Here is a 22,132-nt window from a genome sequence, read left to right on the forward strand (position 1 = left end):
CGAAAATAGGTGACATAACGATATACGCACTTTAAATAACGCAAGTAGATTGATAATTATATATATATAATATATACAATTCACTACGCATGCACAAGTTGCATTTCTGGGTTTACCACGTGACGATGATGATCAATCTACTTGCGTTATTTATAGTTAACTGGTAGTTACCTTTGACCTGTACCCAGTAACATATATTACCAAATATACAAAAAATATGAAAACTTAACAACTTTTTTCAAGTAAAATAATATACCAGTCGAGATATTTTAATCAATATAAACTAAAAATTGTAAAAAATACGGTATTTTAGAACTTTTCTTTTTTCTTCATTCGTGGTTGACGGTCCCTTTAAGACTTGATGTGATAAAAGGTACCTACTTAGTAAGAGAACAATAGGATATACCTAAACGAATCCGACTTCATTTACAGAGTTTGTATGTACATAAAGCAAGGGAAACCCCGCATTCCACTTTTGTCTCAAAACTCCGCTAATACAAGCACACAAACTTTTCTTATTTCGTCATTCGTGGTTGACGGTTCCTCTTGTTTGCTTGGGTACTTTTTGGATTTTCAGCAATGGACGCCGCGCGTATGCTTCAATTTTCTGGACCGACTTTTGACAAGGATCAAAGGGAAAGTTGTCGAAACTGGCGAGTTTATGACATGCAGGTACTGTTATATATAGAGGTATGCAACGCATATTTACTTTTATTTTTAAATTATTGTTTAACATGCTGACATTAAAGATGTTTAGCGTCACATGACATCATGATGTGAAAGTTGTAAACTTATAGTTCACGTAAATTGTTGGCCTATATTTGTAGGACCGTGCACATATTTGAGTGGTCAATAACAAATAAGGAAGAGGTCAGCCACCACACATCCGACGAGAAGAGGTATCAATTTCTTCCAGAGGAATACCTGTCGAGTGAAAGGAATACTTAATGAGGAGACAAAACATACTAATGCTGACGTGATGGAAAACAAATCTTGATACGTTTATAAAAGAACCTTGTTTATTTGCACTGTATTAGTCATTTAACTCTGACAATGAATCATGTTTTATATTTGTTGTAACATTAACCAAATGATCCTATGTATACCTGTAAATAATACAAAAACGACGTACTATTACCAGCTCGATTTATTCTCGAGCTTTAGAGCAGTGCGGAGTCAATTTTCTTTTATTGAGTAGATCTATTAAGTATATTTAGTGTTCTTGACAATGCAATACCATGCATGCTATCACAAGAAATGTTATATATAAACACTCATTCACATCATCTGACCTCATTTTGATCACGGATGTATTTTGGAATTAAGACTGATTAAGATGGTCAAACTTATTGGTTTATACCTAACACAGGTGTTGGGCGCGTGGCCAAGTTACTATACATATATATATATATATATATATATATATATATATATATATATATATATATATATATATATATATATATATATATATATAAATAACTGCTTTCCTTTTATGGTAAGCTATTTAATTTTCCAAAATTTTTAACTAATTTACCATTAATTTACAATTATTAAGGGACTATTATCTTCATTCAAATTACAATACTTTATCTGACTACAAAAAATGTAATTAACTGCAAATTCTTTTGAACAGTAAACACTCTAAATTACATATACACATTCAGGGTAGAAATGTGTACCTGTGCAAATCCAACATAAATTATACTGTGTATCTTTTCATTGTTGTTTTCCTATGTTTGCTAACACATTTTATGTACATTAATGTTAAACACATGTAAAGGAAGGCTTTAATATGTTACACATTGCCAAATGCCTCCATTCAGCATAATCTTACCAAAGTATGATCTCCTCATTGTTTGCTTCATATTTCATGTTTCAATGTTTTACATTGTGTTTGTAAATATATATATTTGCATACTATTTTCATCTTCATATTCTTCTTTCACTAAATACGATTTTTGATAAAATGTTAAAATATACAAACTTCACCATTCTATTGAGGGTATGATTTCATATCCTTAAAGTAGAATTTATCATTTTCATTACATAAGTAGTTACATTTTTTACCTTTTGCTTGTGATTATTTAGCACTAACCTTATAATTCTTCTTTACATCAGGCACTGTGTTAATAGAATAGATTCTCAAATATGATCATTCATTCTGTGGTATTTTCCCAATACCATATACACATGTATACAAATAGTTGCATTACATCTGTTCTGCTACATATTTAGTTAATGACTGATGCTTGTAATACACCTCGTTTTAAATGCATGTCTTTTTTACTGCTGGTTTCAAAATAAATATTTACTAGTGCATTTCTTGTTTCAGTTTCTTTTCACAGACTGACAAAAAACAATTCTGTTCACTTTGTAGCAGAAATTTCTTACATATTTCTTAAGCATCAACATTAACCTCTTACTTGTGAACTACCTTATCTTAAATTCATTTCCTACATTTGCATTTGTTTAGTTAATGCAATCTTGCACGACTTTATTGAAGCAACTGAATAAACGATGTATCTTCAAAGATTTAATTAATTCCCGTATAATCCATGTCTAAATTGATTATTTTCTGTGTTTTACCACACAGAGCCGATATTCCCATACACATATGCAATAACGATCGCTGCAGGCGTGGTTACCTCGTCTTCAGATTTCATACCAAAAAGGGAACATACTCCATTGCATTAGTCATTAGGCCAACTAAACTTAACAATTTGATCCACTTAACATATTTTATATCAACTGAAACAGATAAACTTTATTATTTAACCTCTCTTCGGACCAAATTTCATGACGATTGGAAAAAAATGTGGCTTCTAGAGTGTTCACAAGGTTTTACTATAGCTATGTATGGACAAATGCCCCGCCCCCTTGGCAACCATGTTTTTCAACCAACTGGCAACGTTTTCAAACAAGAGCTGTCAGAGGACAGCTCGCTCGACTATTCGAGTGCTTGACAGAATAACATAAGCCATCATGGGGAAATTGTTCATATTCAATAATTTATTAGACGATCTTTAAAAAATAAAAAAGGAAAAAAAAGTTAAAAAAAAAATGGGGGGGGGGGAGGTTTGGGGGGGGGGGGGGGGTGGGGTATTTTTTGGGTGGAATACATTGTGGTATTCAGGTAAGTGTTGTTTTGTCAAAGTAATAATAAAATGTGATCATAAATAAAGAAGTTATGGCAATTTAAGCAAAATGTTCAATTATCAAAGTGTAAAAGGGGCCATAATTATGTCAAAATGCTTGATACAGTGGTCTTCTCTTGTTTATAGGTTGGGGTCATGTTGGTAAACAAGTATGCAAAATATAAAAGCAATATGTCAAAGGATATAGGAAATATTTGGGGTAGTACGCAAAGTTTAACATAGATTTATCAATAATATGCATATTCTAAGTATAAAAGGGGCAATAATTCTGTCAAAATGCTTGATACAGTTGTATGCTCTTGTTTATAGGTTGGGGTCATGATGGTAAACAAGTATGCAAAATATGAAAGCAATACGTCAAGGCACATTGAAAATATTTGGGGTAGTACGCAAACTTTAACATTTGCTGCATATTCTAAGTGGAAAAGAGGTCATAATTATGACAAAATGCTTGATATAGTTGTCTGGTCTTGCTTATAGGTTGGGGTCATGATGGTAAACAAGTATGCAAAATATAAAAGCAATATGTCAAAGGATATAGGAAATATTTGGGGTAGTACGCAAAGTTTAACATAGCTTTATCAATAATATGCATATTCTAAGTATAAAAGAGGCAATAACTCTGTCAAAATGCTTGATACATTTGTATGCTCTTGTGTATAGTTTGGGGTAATGATGGTAAACAAGTATGCAAAATATGAAAGCAATATGTCAAGGGACATTGAAAATATTTGGGGTAGTACGCAAACTTTAACATTTGCTGCATATTTTAAGTGGAAAAGGGGCATAATTATGACAAAATGCTTGATAGAGTTGTCTGCTCTTGTTTATAGATTGGGGTCATGTTGGTAAACAAGTAGGCAAAATATGAAAGCAATATGTCAAGGGACAATGAAAATAATTTGGGTAGAACGAAAACTTTAACATTTGCACGCTAACGGCACGGAACGCCGACGCCGGGGTGAGTAGGATAGCTCCACTATATATATTTCATATATAATAGTCGAGCTAAAAAGCAACCAAAACCATTTTCCTACTCATCCAAGATATCATTTGGACAAATCTTCTGACCAAGTTTCATGATGATCAGAAAATAAATGTGACCTCTACAGTGTTAACAAGGTTTTACTTTAGCCATACAAGCAAAAATACCCCACCCCATGGTGGTCATGTTTTTTAACCAACCGGCATCATTTTTGACCTCGTGCAAGATATTATTGTGATGAATCTTCTGACCGAGTTTCAGTTTCATGAAGATCGGATTATAAATGTGGCCTCTAGAGTGTTAACAAGATTTTACTATAGCCATATAAGGAAAAATGCCACGCCCCTTGACAGCCATGTTTTTCAAGCAAACTTTACCATTTTCGAACTCATCCAAGATATCAATAAGACAAATTTTCTGACCATATTTCATGAAGATTGGACAATAAATGTGGCCTTTAGAGTGTTAACAAGGTTTTGCTATAGCCATATAAGGAAAAATGCCCCGCCACCTGTCGGCCATGTTTTTCAACCATTCGGCATCATTGTCGAACTCGTCCAAGATAGTATTGGGATAAATCTTCTGACCAAGTTTCATAAAGATTGGACAATAAATGTGGCCTCTAGAGTGTTAACAAGATTTTACTTAAGTCATATATAGCCATATATGGAAAAATGCCCCGCTCCTTGGCAGCCATGTTTTTCAAGCAAAGGTTACTATTTTTGAACTCATCCAAGATATCATTGGGACCAATCTTCTGAGCAAGTTTCATGAAGATCGGAAAATAAATGTGGCCTTGAGAGTGTTAACAAGGTTTTAATAAAGCCACATAAGGAAAAATGCCCCGCCCCCTGACGGCCATGTTTTTCAATCAACCGGCATCATTTTCGAACTCGTCCATGATATTATTGAGATGAATCTTCTGACCAAGTTTCATGAAGATCAGACAATAAATGTGGCCTCTAGAGTGTTAACAAGATTTTACTATATCCATATATAGCCATATAAGGAAAAATGCCCCACCCCTTGTCAGCCATGTATTTCAAGCAAACGTAACCATTTTCAAACTCATACAAGATATCATTAAGACCAATCTTCTGACAAAATTTCATGAAGATTTGACAATAAATGTGGCCTCTAGAGAGTTAACAAGGCAAATGTGCAATATAAGGAAAAATGCCCCGCCCCCTGGCGGCCATGTTTTTAAACCAAACGGCATCATTTTCGAACTCGTCCAAGATATTAATGGGATGAATCTTCTGACCAAGTTTCATAAAGATTTGACAATAAATGTGGCCTCTAGAGTGTTAACAAGATTTTACTTTAGCCATATATAGCCATATATGGAAAAATGCCCGGCCCCTTCGCAGCCATGTTTTTCAAGCAAAGGTTACCATTTTTGAACTCATCCAAGATATCATTGGGACAAATCTTTTGAGCAAGTTTCATGAAGATCGGAAAATATATGTGACCTCTACAGTGTTAACAAGGTTTTACTATAGCCATATTAGGAAAAATGCCCCGCCCCCTGGCAGCCATGTTTTTCAACCAACCAGCATCATTTTCGAACTCGTCCAAGATATTATTGGGTTAAATCTTTTGACCAAGTTTCATGAAGATCAGACAATAAATGTGGTCTCTAGAGTGTAAACAAGATTTTACTATTGCCATATATAGCCATATTAGGAAAAATGCCCCGCCCCTTGGCAGCCATGTTTTTCAAGCAAACGTAACCATTTTCGAACTCATCCAAGATATCATTGAGACCAATCTTCTGACCAAATTTCATGAAGATTGGACAATAAATGTGGCCTCTATAGATTTAACAAGTCAAATGTTGACGCCGCACAACGCACAACGGACGACGGACAAAAGGCGATCACAAAAGCTCACCATGAGCACGTTGTGCTCAGGTGAGCTAAAAATGCTCTTGTTAAATATCTACTTTCTACCATTACTTTCATATTTAATTATGACTCTCATACAGCAAGAATAATGTGAACATTATCTATAATAATTTTAATACTAAAATTCAAGAAGACATGTGCCAATATACGAATTGGAAATGAGATTTTGGATGAATTTTTTAACTGTTGCAGGTGTTGCAGGTGATATTTTCATGCTTAGTAAAACTTTAGGTGCCAAAAAACCTGTTATGAAAGCCTGTAAATCTTTGGTACAGTATATATATCTTTAAAACAAGATGCGTTTGTGAAACACAATGTCCCCCTATATGACGTTTGACCTTGAAGGATGAACTTGACCTTGACCCTTCACCACTCAAAATGTGCAGCTCCATGAGATACACACGCATTTCAAATATAAAATTGCTAGCTTCAATATTGCAGAAGTGACATTATATGAGCAATTTTGACCCATATATTTGACCTTGAAGGATGACCTTGACCTTTCACCACTCAAAATGTGCAAATCCATGAGATACACATGCTTGCCAAATATCAAGTTGCTATCTTCAATATTACAAAAGTATTCATAAAATAAGCGATTTGGGCCACAAATATTTGACCTCTGACCTTGAAGGATGACCTTGACCTTTCACCACTCAAAATGTGCAGCTCCATGAGATACACATGCATGCCCAATATCAAGTTGCTATCTTCAAGATTGCAAAAGTATTCATAAAATAAGCAATTTGGGCCACATATATTTGACCTTGAAGGATGACCTTGACCTTTCACCACTCAAAATGTGCAGCTCCATGAGATACACATGCATGCCAAATATCAAGTTGCTATCTTCAATATTGCAAAAGTATTCATAAAATGAGCGAATTTAGCCTCTTATATTTGACCTCTGACCTTGAAGGATGACCTTGACCTTTCACCACTTAAAATGTGCAGCTCCATGAGATACACATGCATGCCAAATATCAAGTTGCTATATTCAATATAGCAAAAGTTATTGCAAAATGTTAAAGTTGGCGCAAAAAGACCAGCCAACCAACCAACAGACCAACCAACAGACAGTGCAAAAACAATATGTCTCCCACTTCTATAGTGGGGGACATAAAAAAGACTTGCAGACTATGAGTTAATCTACATGTATGCGGATGACTTTTGATTGGGGAACCAATATAAAAAGACATATTAACCACAAATCTACAACTTGAATAGCCATATCTATTAAAGATTGAGTATAACTTACAAATGCTCTCCAAAAGGACATGGTAGACATGTTTCCTGTCCAGTCAGGTTCTGGAACGTCCCTGAAAATCAAAATAATATGAGCCGCGCTCTGTAAAAAGGGGACTTAATGCACGTGCATAAAGTGTCTCCCAGATTAGCCTGTGTAGTCTGCAGGGACGACACTTTCAGCCTAAACTTGATTTTTGCTAAGAAGAGACTTTCTTGAAACGAAAACAAATAAAAAATGTGGAAAGTGTTGTCCTTGATTAGCCTGTGCAGACTGCACTGGCTAATCTGGGACAACACTTTATGCACATGCATTAAAGCCACACACCTTGAAATGAAATACATGTTAATCAATACATATAGATGCAATTTGAAAGTTTGCAAAATTGTCATGAAATCTATAGCCTAGTTAGCAAGTAATTTATCATTTTTCTTTAATTTTAAAACCAAAAGTAGGATTTCTATATGTATACGTATATTTCGAAAAACGCGATGATTTTTAAGTTTTAAAGCGCAAAATGGACGGATTTCTTCCTTGTTACCACCAGATATATTCTTATTGGCATAGATAAAATTAAATCTATTGCCTTGTTAGCAAGTAATTTATTATTTTTCAAACGGTACCGCTTGTAAAACCGAAAGTTGAATTGCTAGAAGTATACGTCCATTTCGAACAACGCGTTTATTTTTAGTTTTAAAGTGCAAAAAAGACGGATTTCTCCCTTGTAACCACCAGATATATTCGAATTGGCATAGATAAAATATGTTTCTTATTTATACTTAAATTTACTATGCCATGTAGTTCATTTCAAGGTGTGTGGCTTTAAAAACCTTTTCACATATAACAACCATAATGGTTGTCTACATTTTTCAGTGCTATGTTAGGTGTGCTAAAATCAAAAAAATAGAATGTGTCGCATAGTTGTTTATCAATACATGTCTTGTTTTTAATATTTGTTTACTGTGGCTTTTGAAAAGACCTGCAACTATTTCAAAGGATTGTTTTGCTGTTAATATACAGGTAAATGGAGGTCTATAGTATAATTTAACACCATATAATTAATTAACATTATTAAGAAAGACTTGTGGTAATATAAAAATGTACCACTGATGTTGTTTGTTAAAGTCATTATTTTAAACTAACCAGATTTGACCTCAACTTTGTTTAAGAGTTAACGAGTTGATTTTTAACCCTTTCCCACTAAGAAGCAGTGGCAATGGCTATGTGCAAACAGCATAAAATCAGAAAAGCCTGCAAGTAACATGCAGTCTGTTCAGGTTTTATGCATTTGCTGCTCATCAGTATCCAAGGTTTGGAGATGAAGCCTTAAAAACTTGAATCTAGTAAGAAAGGTCTAAAATACAAGTCAACTTCATGAGGGCAGCGCCATCACACTACTTTGGGGGAAGGGGTCCGCAGCCCTTAGGAGGGGGAATTTAGGAGGGGGAATTTTCGCGGCGTTTCCCTTTTTGGGGGATTTTTTACTTACTCTCTCATTATTACATGTGTACATGTTTGCACTATATTCATTGCATTTTTCGTAATTTAGTATGTTTGACAAGATTAAATTGAAATAGAATTGAGATAGAAATAATCATGAGACACATCGTTCTATAATTTTTTTTTCTTTGAGGGGGGAATTTCCCCCCCCCCCCCAAAAGGGGAAAAAGTATACTTTTCAGGTGGGGGACTGCCGCCGAAATTCGGCGGCAGATTCAATAGATTGAGGGCCCTGTGAGGGACTACAAATGCATGAAAATAGGTATCTAAGTGGTAAAGGTACATGTATTTGATTCATATCCATACAGACAGCAGATTTTGCAGCCCATACCCTGTCTGCATGGTACACAAGCTTCTGAGCCTGTTACGTTGCTATAGTAACCTTCCTCACAGGGCTTGCTATAGTTACCTGCTTGGCAATCCTCGCACGTCACACACCCATCAGTGCTGAAATAACATATGAGCTCTTTGTAACGCTTTATAAAGCTTAGCCAAAAAAAAATGAAAGTGGCAGAATACTGCCCAAAATTCCAACTCATTTGACACAAATGTGTATAATACATTATTTCAGGTATACATAAAAGTAAAAACACACTATTGGAATAAACTTAAATCTTTGAATAAACTGTGTTATTTTTTTATACCTTAAATGCAGTTTAACGTGTTGTAATAATAATAATAATAATCAGCTTTTTTTTGCTTCTTTATAAAGAAACCATAAAAGGTACTTTCCTAATTGACAAAAAATACATAATTCCCAATTGCCATCAGAAAAATTCCCAACAAGCAAGGAAAATTTCGTCAATTTTGTTTGTGTGCATTATCTGCAAGTGATCAAATACAAGAGCACCGCATAACAGGTGCCAACGCTCGGCTGCAGGTGCTGTTTTGAATAAATGAAAGCTTGTCAGATTTTTATAAGAGGTCACAGTGACCTTGACCTTTGACCTAGTGACCCCAAAATGGGTGTGGCGAGTAGAACTCATCAAGGCGTATCTACATAATATTATGAAGCTTCAAATTTGAAGGTGGAAGCACTTCGATTTTAGAGCAAAATGTCAAGGTTTTAGCACGACGCGGACAACAGACGGTGGACGACATTACGAGCTGGCTATGACAATACCTCGGAAAACAGCCGAGTTCAAAATGAGCACTGTTACTAAACATTTCAAGCCAAAAGGCATAAAAATGAATATTTTAATTTGTTTGTGCAATTTTTGCCAATCCAAAGGGAACTGGCCCCATTCCCAAAATGGTGAAACAAAAACACACTGCTGACACAATACAATAATGTATCAAGGAACACAGTAAACCATTTCTAATAGTCAGATACCTATTAGTAACATTAGCCTTGTTTTGAAAAAACTGGACTGTATGCTTGTGCGTGAAGTGTAGTCCCAGATAAGCCTGTGCAGTCCACACAGTCCTTTCTGCCGCATGAAAAATACCATAAAAGCATAAAAGTGTCTTTCCTGAACAGCCTGAGCCGACTACACAGGCTTATCTGGGAAAACACTTTACGCACATGCCTTACGCCCAATATTCTCAGATGAAAGCTATTTTTTAAAATTTCACTTCAAATAACATGTCATGTGTGTCTTCATAGATGCAAAATGTTCCAAGCGAACAATTTTTACACTCTGTTTGTCCCCGCTCGTCTTGAAATTGTCCTAATTTAAACAGAAGTGTCACCAAATTAATTAACAACTTAACCAAGGCTGGGCATTAGAAACACACACAAGAAGCTAGTAAAAAGCAAGATGTGTTTGTGAAACACTTTGTCCCCCATATATTTTACCTTTGACCTTGAAGGATGACCTCGACCTTGTGCCACTCAAAATGTGCAGCTCCATGAGATACACATGCATGCCAAATATCAAGTTGCTATCTTTAATACTGCAAAAGTTATGGCCATTGTTAAAGTTTGACGGAAACGGACAAACAGACAGGGCAAAAACAATACATCCCCCAGTATGTACTGGGGGACATAAAAATCCATTCATTTACTGTACTTCTCTGACTTGCTAAATCCTATATACTTATTAAAAACTTCACAATTTTTTAATTATTTAGTCATATTTTCCAAAATGATGTTATACATTATATGCATACAAAACCCCATATCTTAGAAAAATATATTATGTTTTCTCTTAAATAGATATTATAAACAGGAATTAATAAAAGTGTATGAAGTGTTGGTAATGGTTTACAACATTACCTTTCTCACATGATGGGAATTCTATTGTAGCATCTTTGGGGGTAAAATGTCCTGGTTTACAGAGGGTACATTCAATCTCTCTACTTTCTCTGTAAAACAATATTAAATATGTTAAAGAAGCAAATTGGTCATATTGATATTCCCCGACACATACATTTTGTTTTTGGATGGGTGAAAATCCTTTCATATACGGTATATCCCAAAAAATCCCAATTTCCTAAAAAATAATAATTTGTTTTTAGAAACAAGTGACTTATTATTATATCTAAATTGTTTTCATTTACATCTAAAAAAGAATTAAAATTATATAATTTATATGATTTTGTTCTTCTAACTTGAATGATTTTGTAGATTTACATTAAATTAGTTTTTCTCAAATATGTGGACTTTTGCACGAAAAAATCCTAATCTGGAAATTACAAGAATACTTTTCTATAAATGAATTATCAAATGCTTCGTATTAAATGCTAAATTAGATAAGGATCACACTTGGTTTGATAAAACCAAACAGAACTATTTATAAGAAAAAATATTAAAAATTCATTTAATTTAGTCTTTTTTTCCAAATTTTATTTTAGTCATTTTTTTTCAAATATGTTAAGAGGGAAATTTTAAGGCAATTATTGGGTAAAAGAATATTCCTTTGAGCAAGGTTTTGGAGCCTAATTTCTGTCTCAAATTGGCCCTAAATAGCATTAATTTGGCCGCAATATCAGCTGAATACCAATGACATATTTGGGATATTTGTCAATGAAGTGCAAAATGGGTAGTAGTAGTATTAGTAGTATTTCTTTTGACCTTGCGTTCAAGGATAACCCATGAAACTGCAAGCACTTATTTCCAATGGGGTCCTTTGGTTTTCGCTGAAGAGGCAGCAAGCAAGAACAGACAGTATTGAGATACAAGGAATCCGGGTGCGATACCCTAGCTCTTTGCGAATAGATCCCTTGGTTCTTTTACGTGCTCAGTGTATAGCACCGATACACGCAAGAACTACCTGGGTTTCATACCAGTACATCTCTTGTTGTGTGGGAAACACTTGAAGCATTTCTCAAATTTCCAGTGCCCCGGCCAGGGATTGAACCGGGGACCTCTGGAATGGTAGACCAGAGTGTTACCACTTGACTACCGCACTTCCGTCCATTCAAGCTCCCCACATGGTCCAGAAATGTCAAAGCATCATGGATGAACAAGACTATTGCCATGCAATAAAAGTCTCCTACCGGCTCCACCATTGTCAGAAATTCCACCATTGTCAGAATAATTGTTGTTGTTGCCATAGCAACCAGAATTTTTGACGTAGGAACAAAATAAAATGACGTGCATAATGTCCATATTGCCATCTATCCATGTTTCAAGTTTCATGAAAAAATATGAAGGACTTTTAAAGTTATCACAGGATCCAGAAAAAAACAACATTTTCAGCAGTATTTCTAGTCTATTTGTTGCCATAGCAACCAGAATTTTTGATGTAGGAACAAAATGAAGTGATGTGCATAATGTCCATATTTTCATCTATCCATGTTTCAAGTTTCATGAAAAAATATGAAGAACTGTTAAAGTTATCGCAGGATCCAGAAAAAAACACCATTTTCAGCAGTATTTCTTGTCTATTTGTTGCCATAACAACCAAAAATCTTGACGTAGGAACAAAATGAAATAACGTGCATAATGTCCATATTGCCATCTATCCATGTTTCAAGTTTCATGAAGAAATATTAAGACATTTAAAAGTTATCGCAGGATCCAGAAAAGTGTGACAGACTGACAAACACACAGAGTGCAAACCATTAGTTCCCTCTGGTGAAACTGATAAGGGACTAATAACTTTCATGCTTTTGACTGGGGTAGCATTGGCATAGTGGATATGGTGTCCGCTTAGCAACTGGGAGCCCATGGGTTCATTCCCCATGGTGTTAGTTTTCTCAAGTTTTCCCTAATCACATCCAGTGTTGTGCAGAGAAAGAATCTAGAAGGGGACATTTGTCCCATCAGCCCTAAAAAATAGGGGACATTCTTAAAATCAGTGAGACGCAAAACGTATAAGTGTTTTAAAGGGATCTTTTCACGCTTTGGTAAATTGACAAAATTAAAAAAAGTTGTTTCAGATTCGTAAGTTTTCGTTTTAGTTATGATATTTGTGAGGAAACAGTAATACTGAACATTTACCATGGTCTAATATAGCCATTATATGCATCTTTTGACGATTTTAAAACCTAAAAATTATAAAGCGTTGCAACGCGAAACGATTGAATAATTTGGAGAGTTCTGTTTTTGTCGTTAAATTTTGTGAAACTACGAAGATTGCTTATATAAGGTATAAAATACGTCAAGTAAGAGTACTCGGCGGAATAGCTCAGTAGGCTGAAGCATTTTTACTTCAGGACTCTGGCAGGACTCCAGGGGTCACTGGTTCGAAACCTGGTCCGAGCAATGTTCTTTTCCTTTTTTAAATTTTATTCTTGATTTTTTACTGGAGCTTTTACGATCCAATGTTTACATTTATCGATATAAAGCATTTAATGAATAAGTTAAAAAGAGCCAAAATCTGTGAAAAGGCACCTTTAAACAACTAGTTTACCTTTTATTCTTCATCTGTGAGCCTTTCTGTCCATTTCATAAAGCACTGACAGTTTCTTTTATTACTGTTTGTAATTGAATTAAGTTTTTTTAATTGTTAACTATCAACTATGGTACATGTAACTATTCACTTTGCCAGTCACATCATGCTCAAGCCAAGAATAATCATGAAGCCAACGATCTTGAAATTTTCTTTGGGACTTTTTAACATCCGTTTTATCAGACAGCTCAGGCTGACTTTTCGATGTGGACGGGATGTTTTTCGGCTCATGTTGTACAAGAACAGTCACAGGGCTATATTGCACCTTCGCAGATGAAAAAGGCGGACTTACTTGCTCCTTATCTGTAGAATATTCTTTCGAACTACTTGACGATTTACTAAAAAAAACTTTAAATTGTTCAAGGCTTTTTTTTCTTTGGCTACGACATTTTTGGAACTCTTCATTAGGAGGTATACCGTTATGAAACAAGCGTTTTCATTCGCCGCCAAATGAGTGAGAATCGTATCATCCAATCAATACTGGACTAAAAAAGCGGTCTCTGAGCAAGGTCACATAACCCCAAACCGGAACTCCTGTTTTTAGGGTTACATGCAGTCAGTTTGATACTTAGCACACATTGTTGAGTGCATGCTGCATAGGATTTGTAAAATACATTGCTAATGGTTAGTTTTGGTATCAACTTGAAGGTACATTTGTAAGCAATAAGAAAATAAGTCATTTTTGTGCTCTACTATTTGTGTTGATGGTTCCCGGCTTTGAAAGTAGGTCATACTATTTGAGCCCAAAATGGTTGTCTGCACAGCTGTTAAAACCGGTTTGCCTATTCTAAGGTAAATATTTTGAGTTAGCGCGTATAGAATTTAATGACATGCATTTTTTTCAAAAGATTATGCATTTATCTTTCAATGATGTATGATGATATAGTGGATATGCGCTTGATCATGGTAAAAATTGATATCGAACTTCAACTATTTTATATGTAATATAGAAGGAAATTAATTGCGCATGCGTAACCAGCAACGAGCACCTGCCATAGCAGGAAATCCGCTATTCTAAGAAATTTTTAATGTGTAAGAATCGCTTTCCAATTGGTACTCAAGTCAAATCGGCCGCGACAAAATTCGCACCAGTTTTTATTTTTACGCGACAAATGCAATTTCTGAGCGACAATATCGCGGCCTCGGCAGAACACTGACATCAAGTAATGGTTCTGCCTAGGAAACCGACTCGAAAGTGGTTCAATGAGCCTTTAAAAATCAAGCTTAAATAAAAACATTAAAACTGAAACTAATGATTTTCATTAAACAACAGCAATTTTTCTCTTTATTGGAAAAGATGGGGGGCTCTTCAGGTAGGAAATTAAAAACGGAAAGGGAAATGGATTTTTATTGATCAGCATGATCGCATATTTATATATAACTGAAAATTGGTTAAATGAAAACAGCTGGGAACAAACAGCAAAAATGGCTCTTACTTTGTCATTTTTTCCGTATACATAAAGTCTTTTATCCCAATTGAAGCTTGCATAGAGTCCTTTTAAGCAATCAAGGTACAGCTGCAATGTGCGTAATTTTTAGTTTATATATTGAGTCATTGTTTAAAAATTAGGGTTAATAAAGAATTGCATAAGATGTGCATTTGAGAGTATATTATTGGCTTTTAAAATAAGTTTTGTCACATCATTTAAATTTGTCTCATCTTTTATTTTTATGTTTAATTGGGAAATGTTTTTTTCTCTTACTTCATGTTGTGATACATAAACACAATTAAAAACACATGAGGCAGTTAGTTACAAAATATCTTTTTTTTTAATTTAGAAGGGGGCCCAAAGTTTTGCCCATAATTTGACGAACCACAGACAAACAATGAAAGCGCAAAACTTACGGTTGTTCTGCTCCTGGTGGACAAGCACTGCAGCTGTCCAAACAATAGCCACTGCGTGGACAACAACTGCACTAAGCCCATGACTGGTTGGCAAAATATCCTGCGTTACAAACTGCACATGTTCTAGTTGAATTACAGTCCTGTAGTCTGGTAGGTGGAAACTCAGTTGTGAGTGTGTTCACACCAAGATACCACACAAAGATAAGGATAAGACCTGAAATAGACAAACTAAAAGAATATAAAAATATTTAATGATTTGAACATTTACATGACTTTAACAGGAAAGTGACCCAATTGATGATTTTGCAAATATCAACAAATACTGGAAATACGCAAATGTTTTAAAAAAGAATGCTACAAATTACAATGTACAGTTGTACATACAGTTCAGAATTTGTGGGAGTGGAAATTTACAATATTTGTTATCTCTTAATAATCATGTAAACATATTCACACCAAAGAACTTTGAGCAAAAGAGAAGCCTTTTTATAATCCGTTTGTTTGAATACAAAAATGCTTAATTTATTTTGGGGAATATTAATGCTTTTAGCGCTTAAAAAATTCAGGCAATGGTGGCAAAGAGAAATGGTGACTTCGTGTAGCATCATGTAGCCAAAGAATTATTAAATTAGAGCACACCATACAAACAGTAAGCACACAATATTGAATAATAATGTAACTGGTAGTTCACCAAAAAATAAATGTACATTCCAACCAACCCACTGATATTTGACTGACTCCAAGTATAGCTGTTATAAATATATAAAACATTACTTTTTTTTTTTTTTATTCAATATCATACATACAATGTAAACATGTATATGATCATACAACATAGTGATTGTAAAAAGCAATAAAGTTCAGACATGTTATACAAGATATGCTAATATATTTATTTTTTTTAGAGAGAAAAGAAAAGAACAACAGAGGAATAGTTATGAAAAATGATGAGTTGTATAAAGTCGGAAGAAAGCATACTGGACTTGTGTGTTTTGTTGTATATTCACAATGATCTTGTCAGATTGAAAAATAAAAATGAGAAAACAATAAACAAAACTATTTTAGAGAGCTAAACTAAAGTTAGAGTGGAATGTATATAAGTGGACAAAAACATTACACTTTCAGTGAACGTCTAATAAAATCTCATTATTTTATATATTTATGAGTATATAATACGACATAAAATGTATTTGATATTTTTGAAAGTGCATGTTATAACTGCATTTTTAAATTCTATTTATTAAGTGCCATGGATTTATATCGCTGTTAAACTCAATAAAAAATGTTTGAGTTCATTGGAAAATTTTGCATTTTTAAAGATATTTTGTCAGATTTATGGAAAAATGTTACTTTTTTGGATTGGGAAACAGCCTGTAATTTTGTGGGAAAATCACTGTTGTACGTAATCATATATTATTCGGAATAATAACAATATAACTGATTTGCATCGCGAGGAGTTTGCCTGTTTGGATCAATGGACGATAATTGTTACGAAACCGTCCGGTTACGAACATATCAAAGATTACAACGTGAAAAATACTCTAACTATACGGATTATTTATGTAAATGAAAAACGAATCAGTGATTTAACCATTATTTAATAATTACTTTATATTCGTAGCTTATGTTCACAATGTTTCATTATAAAATTTGGTAAAGTTTCGCTTTACACACTGAGAGTTCTTCTACCATTTTGAAGTCATGTGACAATTACAATACACAACAGGGTTACAAACCACTTGATTAAAAAAAAACAGATTTAAAAGCGCAAAAAGCACAAAACAATAGAACTCAGCAAGGTAATGTTGACATGCAATACAAAAGCACAAAACGTTTAAAAGCGCAAAAAGCACCACAAGCACAATAAGCACAAAAAGCATAAAATGAAGAGCATGCCCAAGAACAATAAAAAATAAAAACAACTAATTTTGCAGTATGCTTTGCCTTGGCTGTGGCCCTGTCCCAGGAACAAGAAGAACATTTACAAACATTTCAATTCCATGACTGAATAAGGTTTTTGAATAGGTTAAAATTTATGTTGGCTATAAATTTTTCTGGGAGGGAATTCCACAGCACAGGGGCAGCAAACCTGAAAGACTGCTTACCATAGGTTGATGTTTTTACTCTAGGAACCTGTAAAATATTTGAATATCTGAAGTTTATTTAGGAATTTCTTTAAACAACTAAGTCAGTAAGAACAACAGGCGCAAGTCCATTTAATATTGTGTAGGTTTCAATAGCCATAGTACGCATTCTTCTAATGTAAAGAGATGGAATTTTAATTTTTTGTAGCAAATCATGGTAAGATGAAGAAAAATCATTGTAAACAAGTCAAAAGTGCCCTTTCTTGCAGTCTTTCCATTTTATTAGTATTGTTTTCAGAACAGAAATGCCAGGCCATTGGGCAAAAATTGAATATTTAATAGTATAAAAGTATGAAAAACTGTCAATTTATTTAGCTTACTTAGATGTTTACCTATTCTTTTAAGTACATTTAATTGCCTTTAATAACTTCATTAAATTTTCGTGAATGAAAAGATAAGTTGTTGTCATCACCATAATTATATAGTGAGCTTTTCTGAATAAAGTATAAAATGTCATTTATAAACACGTTAAAAAGAAGAGGCCCTAGAATGGACCCTTGTGGTACACCTTTGTTTAAGCCAGCCCAAGAACTTACAATATTTAACCAGGTTTTCCGAAGGAAAAAACTGGTTATTAGATTGGCGAATGCGGGCGGGCTGGCTGGCTTGCGGGCGGGCTGGCGGGCTGGCTGGCGGGCTTCCGGGCTGGCGGGCGGGCGGAACAAGTTGTCCGGGCCATAACTATGTCGTTCATTGTCATATTTTAAAATCATTTGGCACATTTGTTCACCATCATTGGACGGTGTATCGCGCGAAATAATTACGTCGATATCTCCAAGGTCAAGGTCACACTTTGAGTTCAAAGGTCAAAATTGGCAATAAATGAGCTTGTCTGGGCCATAACTATGTCATTCATTGTGAGATTTTACAATTATTTGGCACATTTGTTCACTATCATGGGACGGTGTGTCGCACGAAAGAATCACGTCAATATCTCCAATGTCAAGGTCACCACAACTTAAAATAGATTTATTTTGAAACAAACTTACAAAGGAGGTTAATTTTGTTTGTTCATTTCAAAAGTTCAGTTTGAGTTGTCTCCCTTAATCAGATTTTTTTTCACAATGAAAACCTGGTTTTGTGACAATTTTGTCCCTTGTTCCAACCTTAATTTGTTGTTTTCTGTTTGTTAGGTAAGATTGCAGGAGGCTGGTGGCAGACTCTGATAATCCATATTCATTTAATTTTGATAATAGTATTTCATGAGGAAGGCAGTCGAAGGCTTTCGATAAATCCATGAAATTGCAGCAATATATTCATTATTATCCAGAGCCTTCCTCCAGTCCTCCAACAATCTTAGTAAAGTGGTTTGGCACCCATGGCCTTTTCTAAAAGCACATAAGTTATTGTCAAAAATATTTTCGAAATAAGCAGTTAGTTGTTCAGATAGGACTTAAAAAAAATCTTAGAGGTAATAGGTAATATTCTTACTAGCTAGCTGGTCTATAATTTGTTTTTAGTAAAGCATAATTTTTTAGCTCATCTATTTTTTGAAAAAAAATTATGAGCTATTGTCATCACCTTGGCGTCGGCGTCGGCTTCGGCGTTGGCGTCGGCGTCCGGTTAAGTTTTGCGTTTAGGTCCACTTTTCTCAGAAAGTATCAATGCTATTGCATTCAAACTTAGTACATTTACTTACTATCATGAGGGGACTGGACAGGCAAAGTTAGATAACTCTGGCGTGCATTTTGACAGAATTATGTGCCCTTTTTATACTTAGAAAATTGAAAATTTTGGTTAAGTTTTGTGTTTAGGTCCATTTTATTCCTTAAGTATCAAGGCTATTGCTTTCATACTTGCAACACTTACTAACTATCATAAGGGGACTATGCAGGCAAAGTTATGTAACTCTGACTGGCATTTGGACGGAATTATGGGCCCTTTATACTTAGAAAATTGAAAATTTGGTTAAGTTGTGTGTTTTGGTCCACTTTACCCCTAAAGTATCATAGATATTGCTTTCATACTTGGAACACTCGCAAACTATCATAAGGGTACAGTAAAAGGACAAGTTGCATAACTCTGGTTGTCATTTTTAGGGAATTATGGTCCTTTTTTGACTTAGTAACTAATATATGGTAAAAATTTGTGTTTCGATCCACTTTACTTCTAAAGTATCAAGGCTATTTCTTTCAAACTTCAAATACGTTCATGCTATCATGAGGTTACTGTACCTGGCAAGTTGGATTTTACCTTGACCTTAGAATGACCTTGACTCTCAAGGTCAAATTATTAAATTTTGCTAAAATTGCCATAACTTCTTTATTTATGATTAGATTTGATTGATACTTTGACAAAACTACTCTTACCTGACATACCACAATAGACTCCACCCAAACCATCCCCCGTGCCCTCCCCCCTCCCCCCTATTTTTTTTTAAAGATCATCTCACAAATGACCACCACACCCTCACGCTTTACCCCCCCCCCACCCCCACCCCCCCTAAATTTTTTTTTTGAAACGGTTAAAAAACACAAATATTTATTTTTATTATTTTATTTTTGAAATACCGTCCAACCATCGCACCCAAGAATCCCCTCCCCCCACCTTCCCCCACCCACCCCCCACCCCCGAATTTAATTTTTTTCCGCTTTTTTTCCCGCATTTTTGGAAGATAATGTAATAAATGTCCACACCCCCACACTATACACCCCTCTTCACTTCACCCCTCCCTCCTTTGTGATTGAAATTGAGAGTCCCTTCACCTTTAAAAAGAAAATAGATGAGCGGTCTGCACCCGCAAGGCGGTGTTCTTGTCTTATATAAAGGAGTGACTTGAGCCAGTTTTAGGTTATCTGGAAAACATGAAGTAGAAATTTTAAAATTTACCAAATTAGTAATGGGTTTAACTAATGCTGGTTTACCACGTTTTAGAAGTTTAACAGAAATTTTATCAACTCCAGTAGCTTTTTGCTATTAAATTTGTCTATGATTTTAGGTATTTTCGTTTGGTTTGTATGCTCGAAGTTAAAATTGTCTGGAGTAAATTGTCTTTCTTTGATTTTATTCAAGATTAGGTGGTTGTTTGGGTCAAAAACATAATCTTTACCAATACCATATGCAATAGTTGTAAAAAAGTCAATAACAATTTCCGAAACATGCTGATCGTCCGAAATCATTTTTTCGTTTTCATTAAGTATGATTTGGGGTTTTTAAGCCAATCATTTTTTAGACATATAAGGCTTAATTGTACTCCAAAAGTCAGAAGACTTACATCCACCTAAACATTTTTCTTGAAAGTATTTATTAACTCAAATTTTCATTAATTTATTTACAAGCTGTTTTTGTGTAATATACTGTCTTTTTGGTTGGGTTCACATGTCGAATTTCTGTATAGGCACCATAGATAACTTCAAACAGTTTCTTCCAATAATGTTGTTTTCAATGATTTCATAATAATAAGCGTGCATAATGCAATATTGAGGATGCAAAATATTTACTAAATCAGTGTAGGGTGGATCAGGACTTTTAAAGCCAAAATTTGGTTTGTGCTTTTACATCAATGTGTCTGCCTTTCTGTGTTTCATTGACTCACGATGGTCAAAACTTGTAAGAAGTAATACTAATGTAATTATAAATATCAGCAACTACTCAAGCAAAAACTGACTGCTGACACTTTGAATATCACTCAATGAATTCCAATTGATAAAAGAGAGGACATATTCATTTGGCTCAACAGTTGTTCAAATCAATCTACGGTTGTAATTTGTCACAATGGTCACCTTACTGAGCTGATTTAAAAAGTCAGTCAACTAATACAGTTGGTTAAAGTGATCAAAGGTAGATAATTTACCACTCTGATTTTATAAACACACATATATCTCTTCTAAAAGAAGAGATAGGATAATTTTTATGCTCCCCCAAAATTTGTTTTGGGGGGAGCATATCTCCCCCAAAATTTGTTTTGGGGGAGCATATAGTCGCCGCTTCGTCTGTCCGCCCGTGTGTCCGTCCGTATGTCCGTCCGTGCACAATTTTTGTCCGGGCTATTTCTCAGCAACTAATGACCGGAATTCAATGAAACTTTATGGGAAGCTTAACTACCAAGAGGAGATGTGCATATTATCAGCGGGTTCTGGTCGGATGATTTTTCACAGAGTTATGGCCCTTTGAAATTTTCCATTAACTGTACATATAGTGCAATTCGTGTCCGGGCTATTTCTCAGCAACTAATGACCGGAATTCAATGAAACTTAAGGGAAGCTTCACTATGAAGAGGAGATGTGCATATTATCAGCGGGTTCTGGTGGGATGATTTTTCACAGAGTTATGGCCCTTTGAAATTTTCCATTAACTGTACATATAGAACAATTCTAGTCCGGGCTATTTCTCAGCAACTAATGACCGGAATTCAATGAAACTTTATGGGAAGCTTCACTGCCAAGAGGAGATGTGCATATTATCAGCGGGTTTTGGTCGGATGATTTTTGCACAGAGTTATGGCCTTTTGAAATTTTCCATTAACTGTACATATAGTGCAATTCTTGTCCGGGCTATTTCTCAGAATC

The 22,132-nt window shown here is 34.8% G+C and overlaps 1 protein-coding gene across 1 annotated transcript; it reads right to left on the reverse strand.

Annotated features, from left to right (window-relative positions):
* Positions 1-485: 485 nt before the first annotated feature.
* LOC127844661 (sushi, von Willebrand factor type A, EGF and pentraxin domain-containing protein 1-like) lies at positions 486-17,172 on the reverse strand. Its single transcript, XM_052375061.1, has 7 exons — positions 17,155-17,172; positions 15,481-15,551; positions 11,015-11,103; positions 10,404-10,466; positions 9,206-9,244; positions 7,309-7,369; positions 486-924 (listed from the first exon to the last, which is right to left on the reverse strand). The coding sequence occupies exons 1-7, from the start codon at positions 17,170-17,172 to the stop codon at positions 903-905; spliced, it is 363 nt and encodes a 120-aa protein (XP_052231021.1). The 3' UTR covers positions 486-902.
* Between the last annotated feature and the right edge of the window lie 4,960 nt (positions 17,173-22,132).

This window comes from Dreissena polymorpha, chromosome 9 (assembly GCF_020536995.1).
Source record: "Dreissena polymorpha isolate Duluth1 chromosome 9, UMN_Dpol_1.0, whole genome shotgun sequence".
Taxonomy (NCBI): Eukaryota; Metazoa; Mollusca; class Bivalvia; order Myida; family Dreissenidae; genus Dreissena; species Dreissena polymorpha.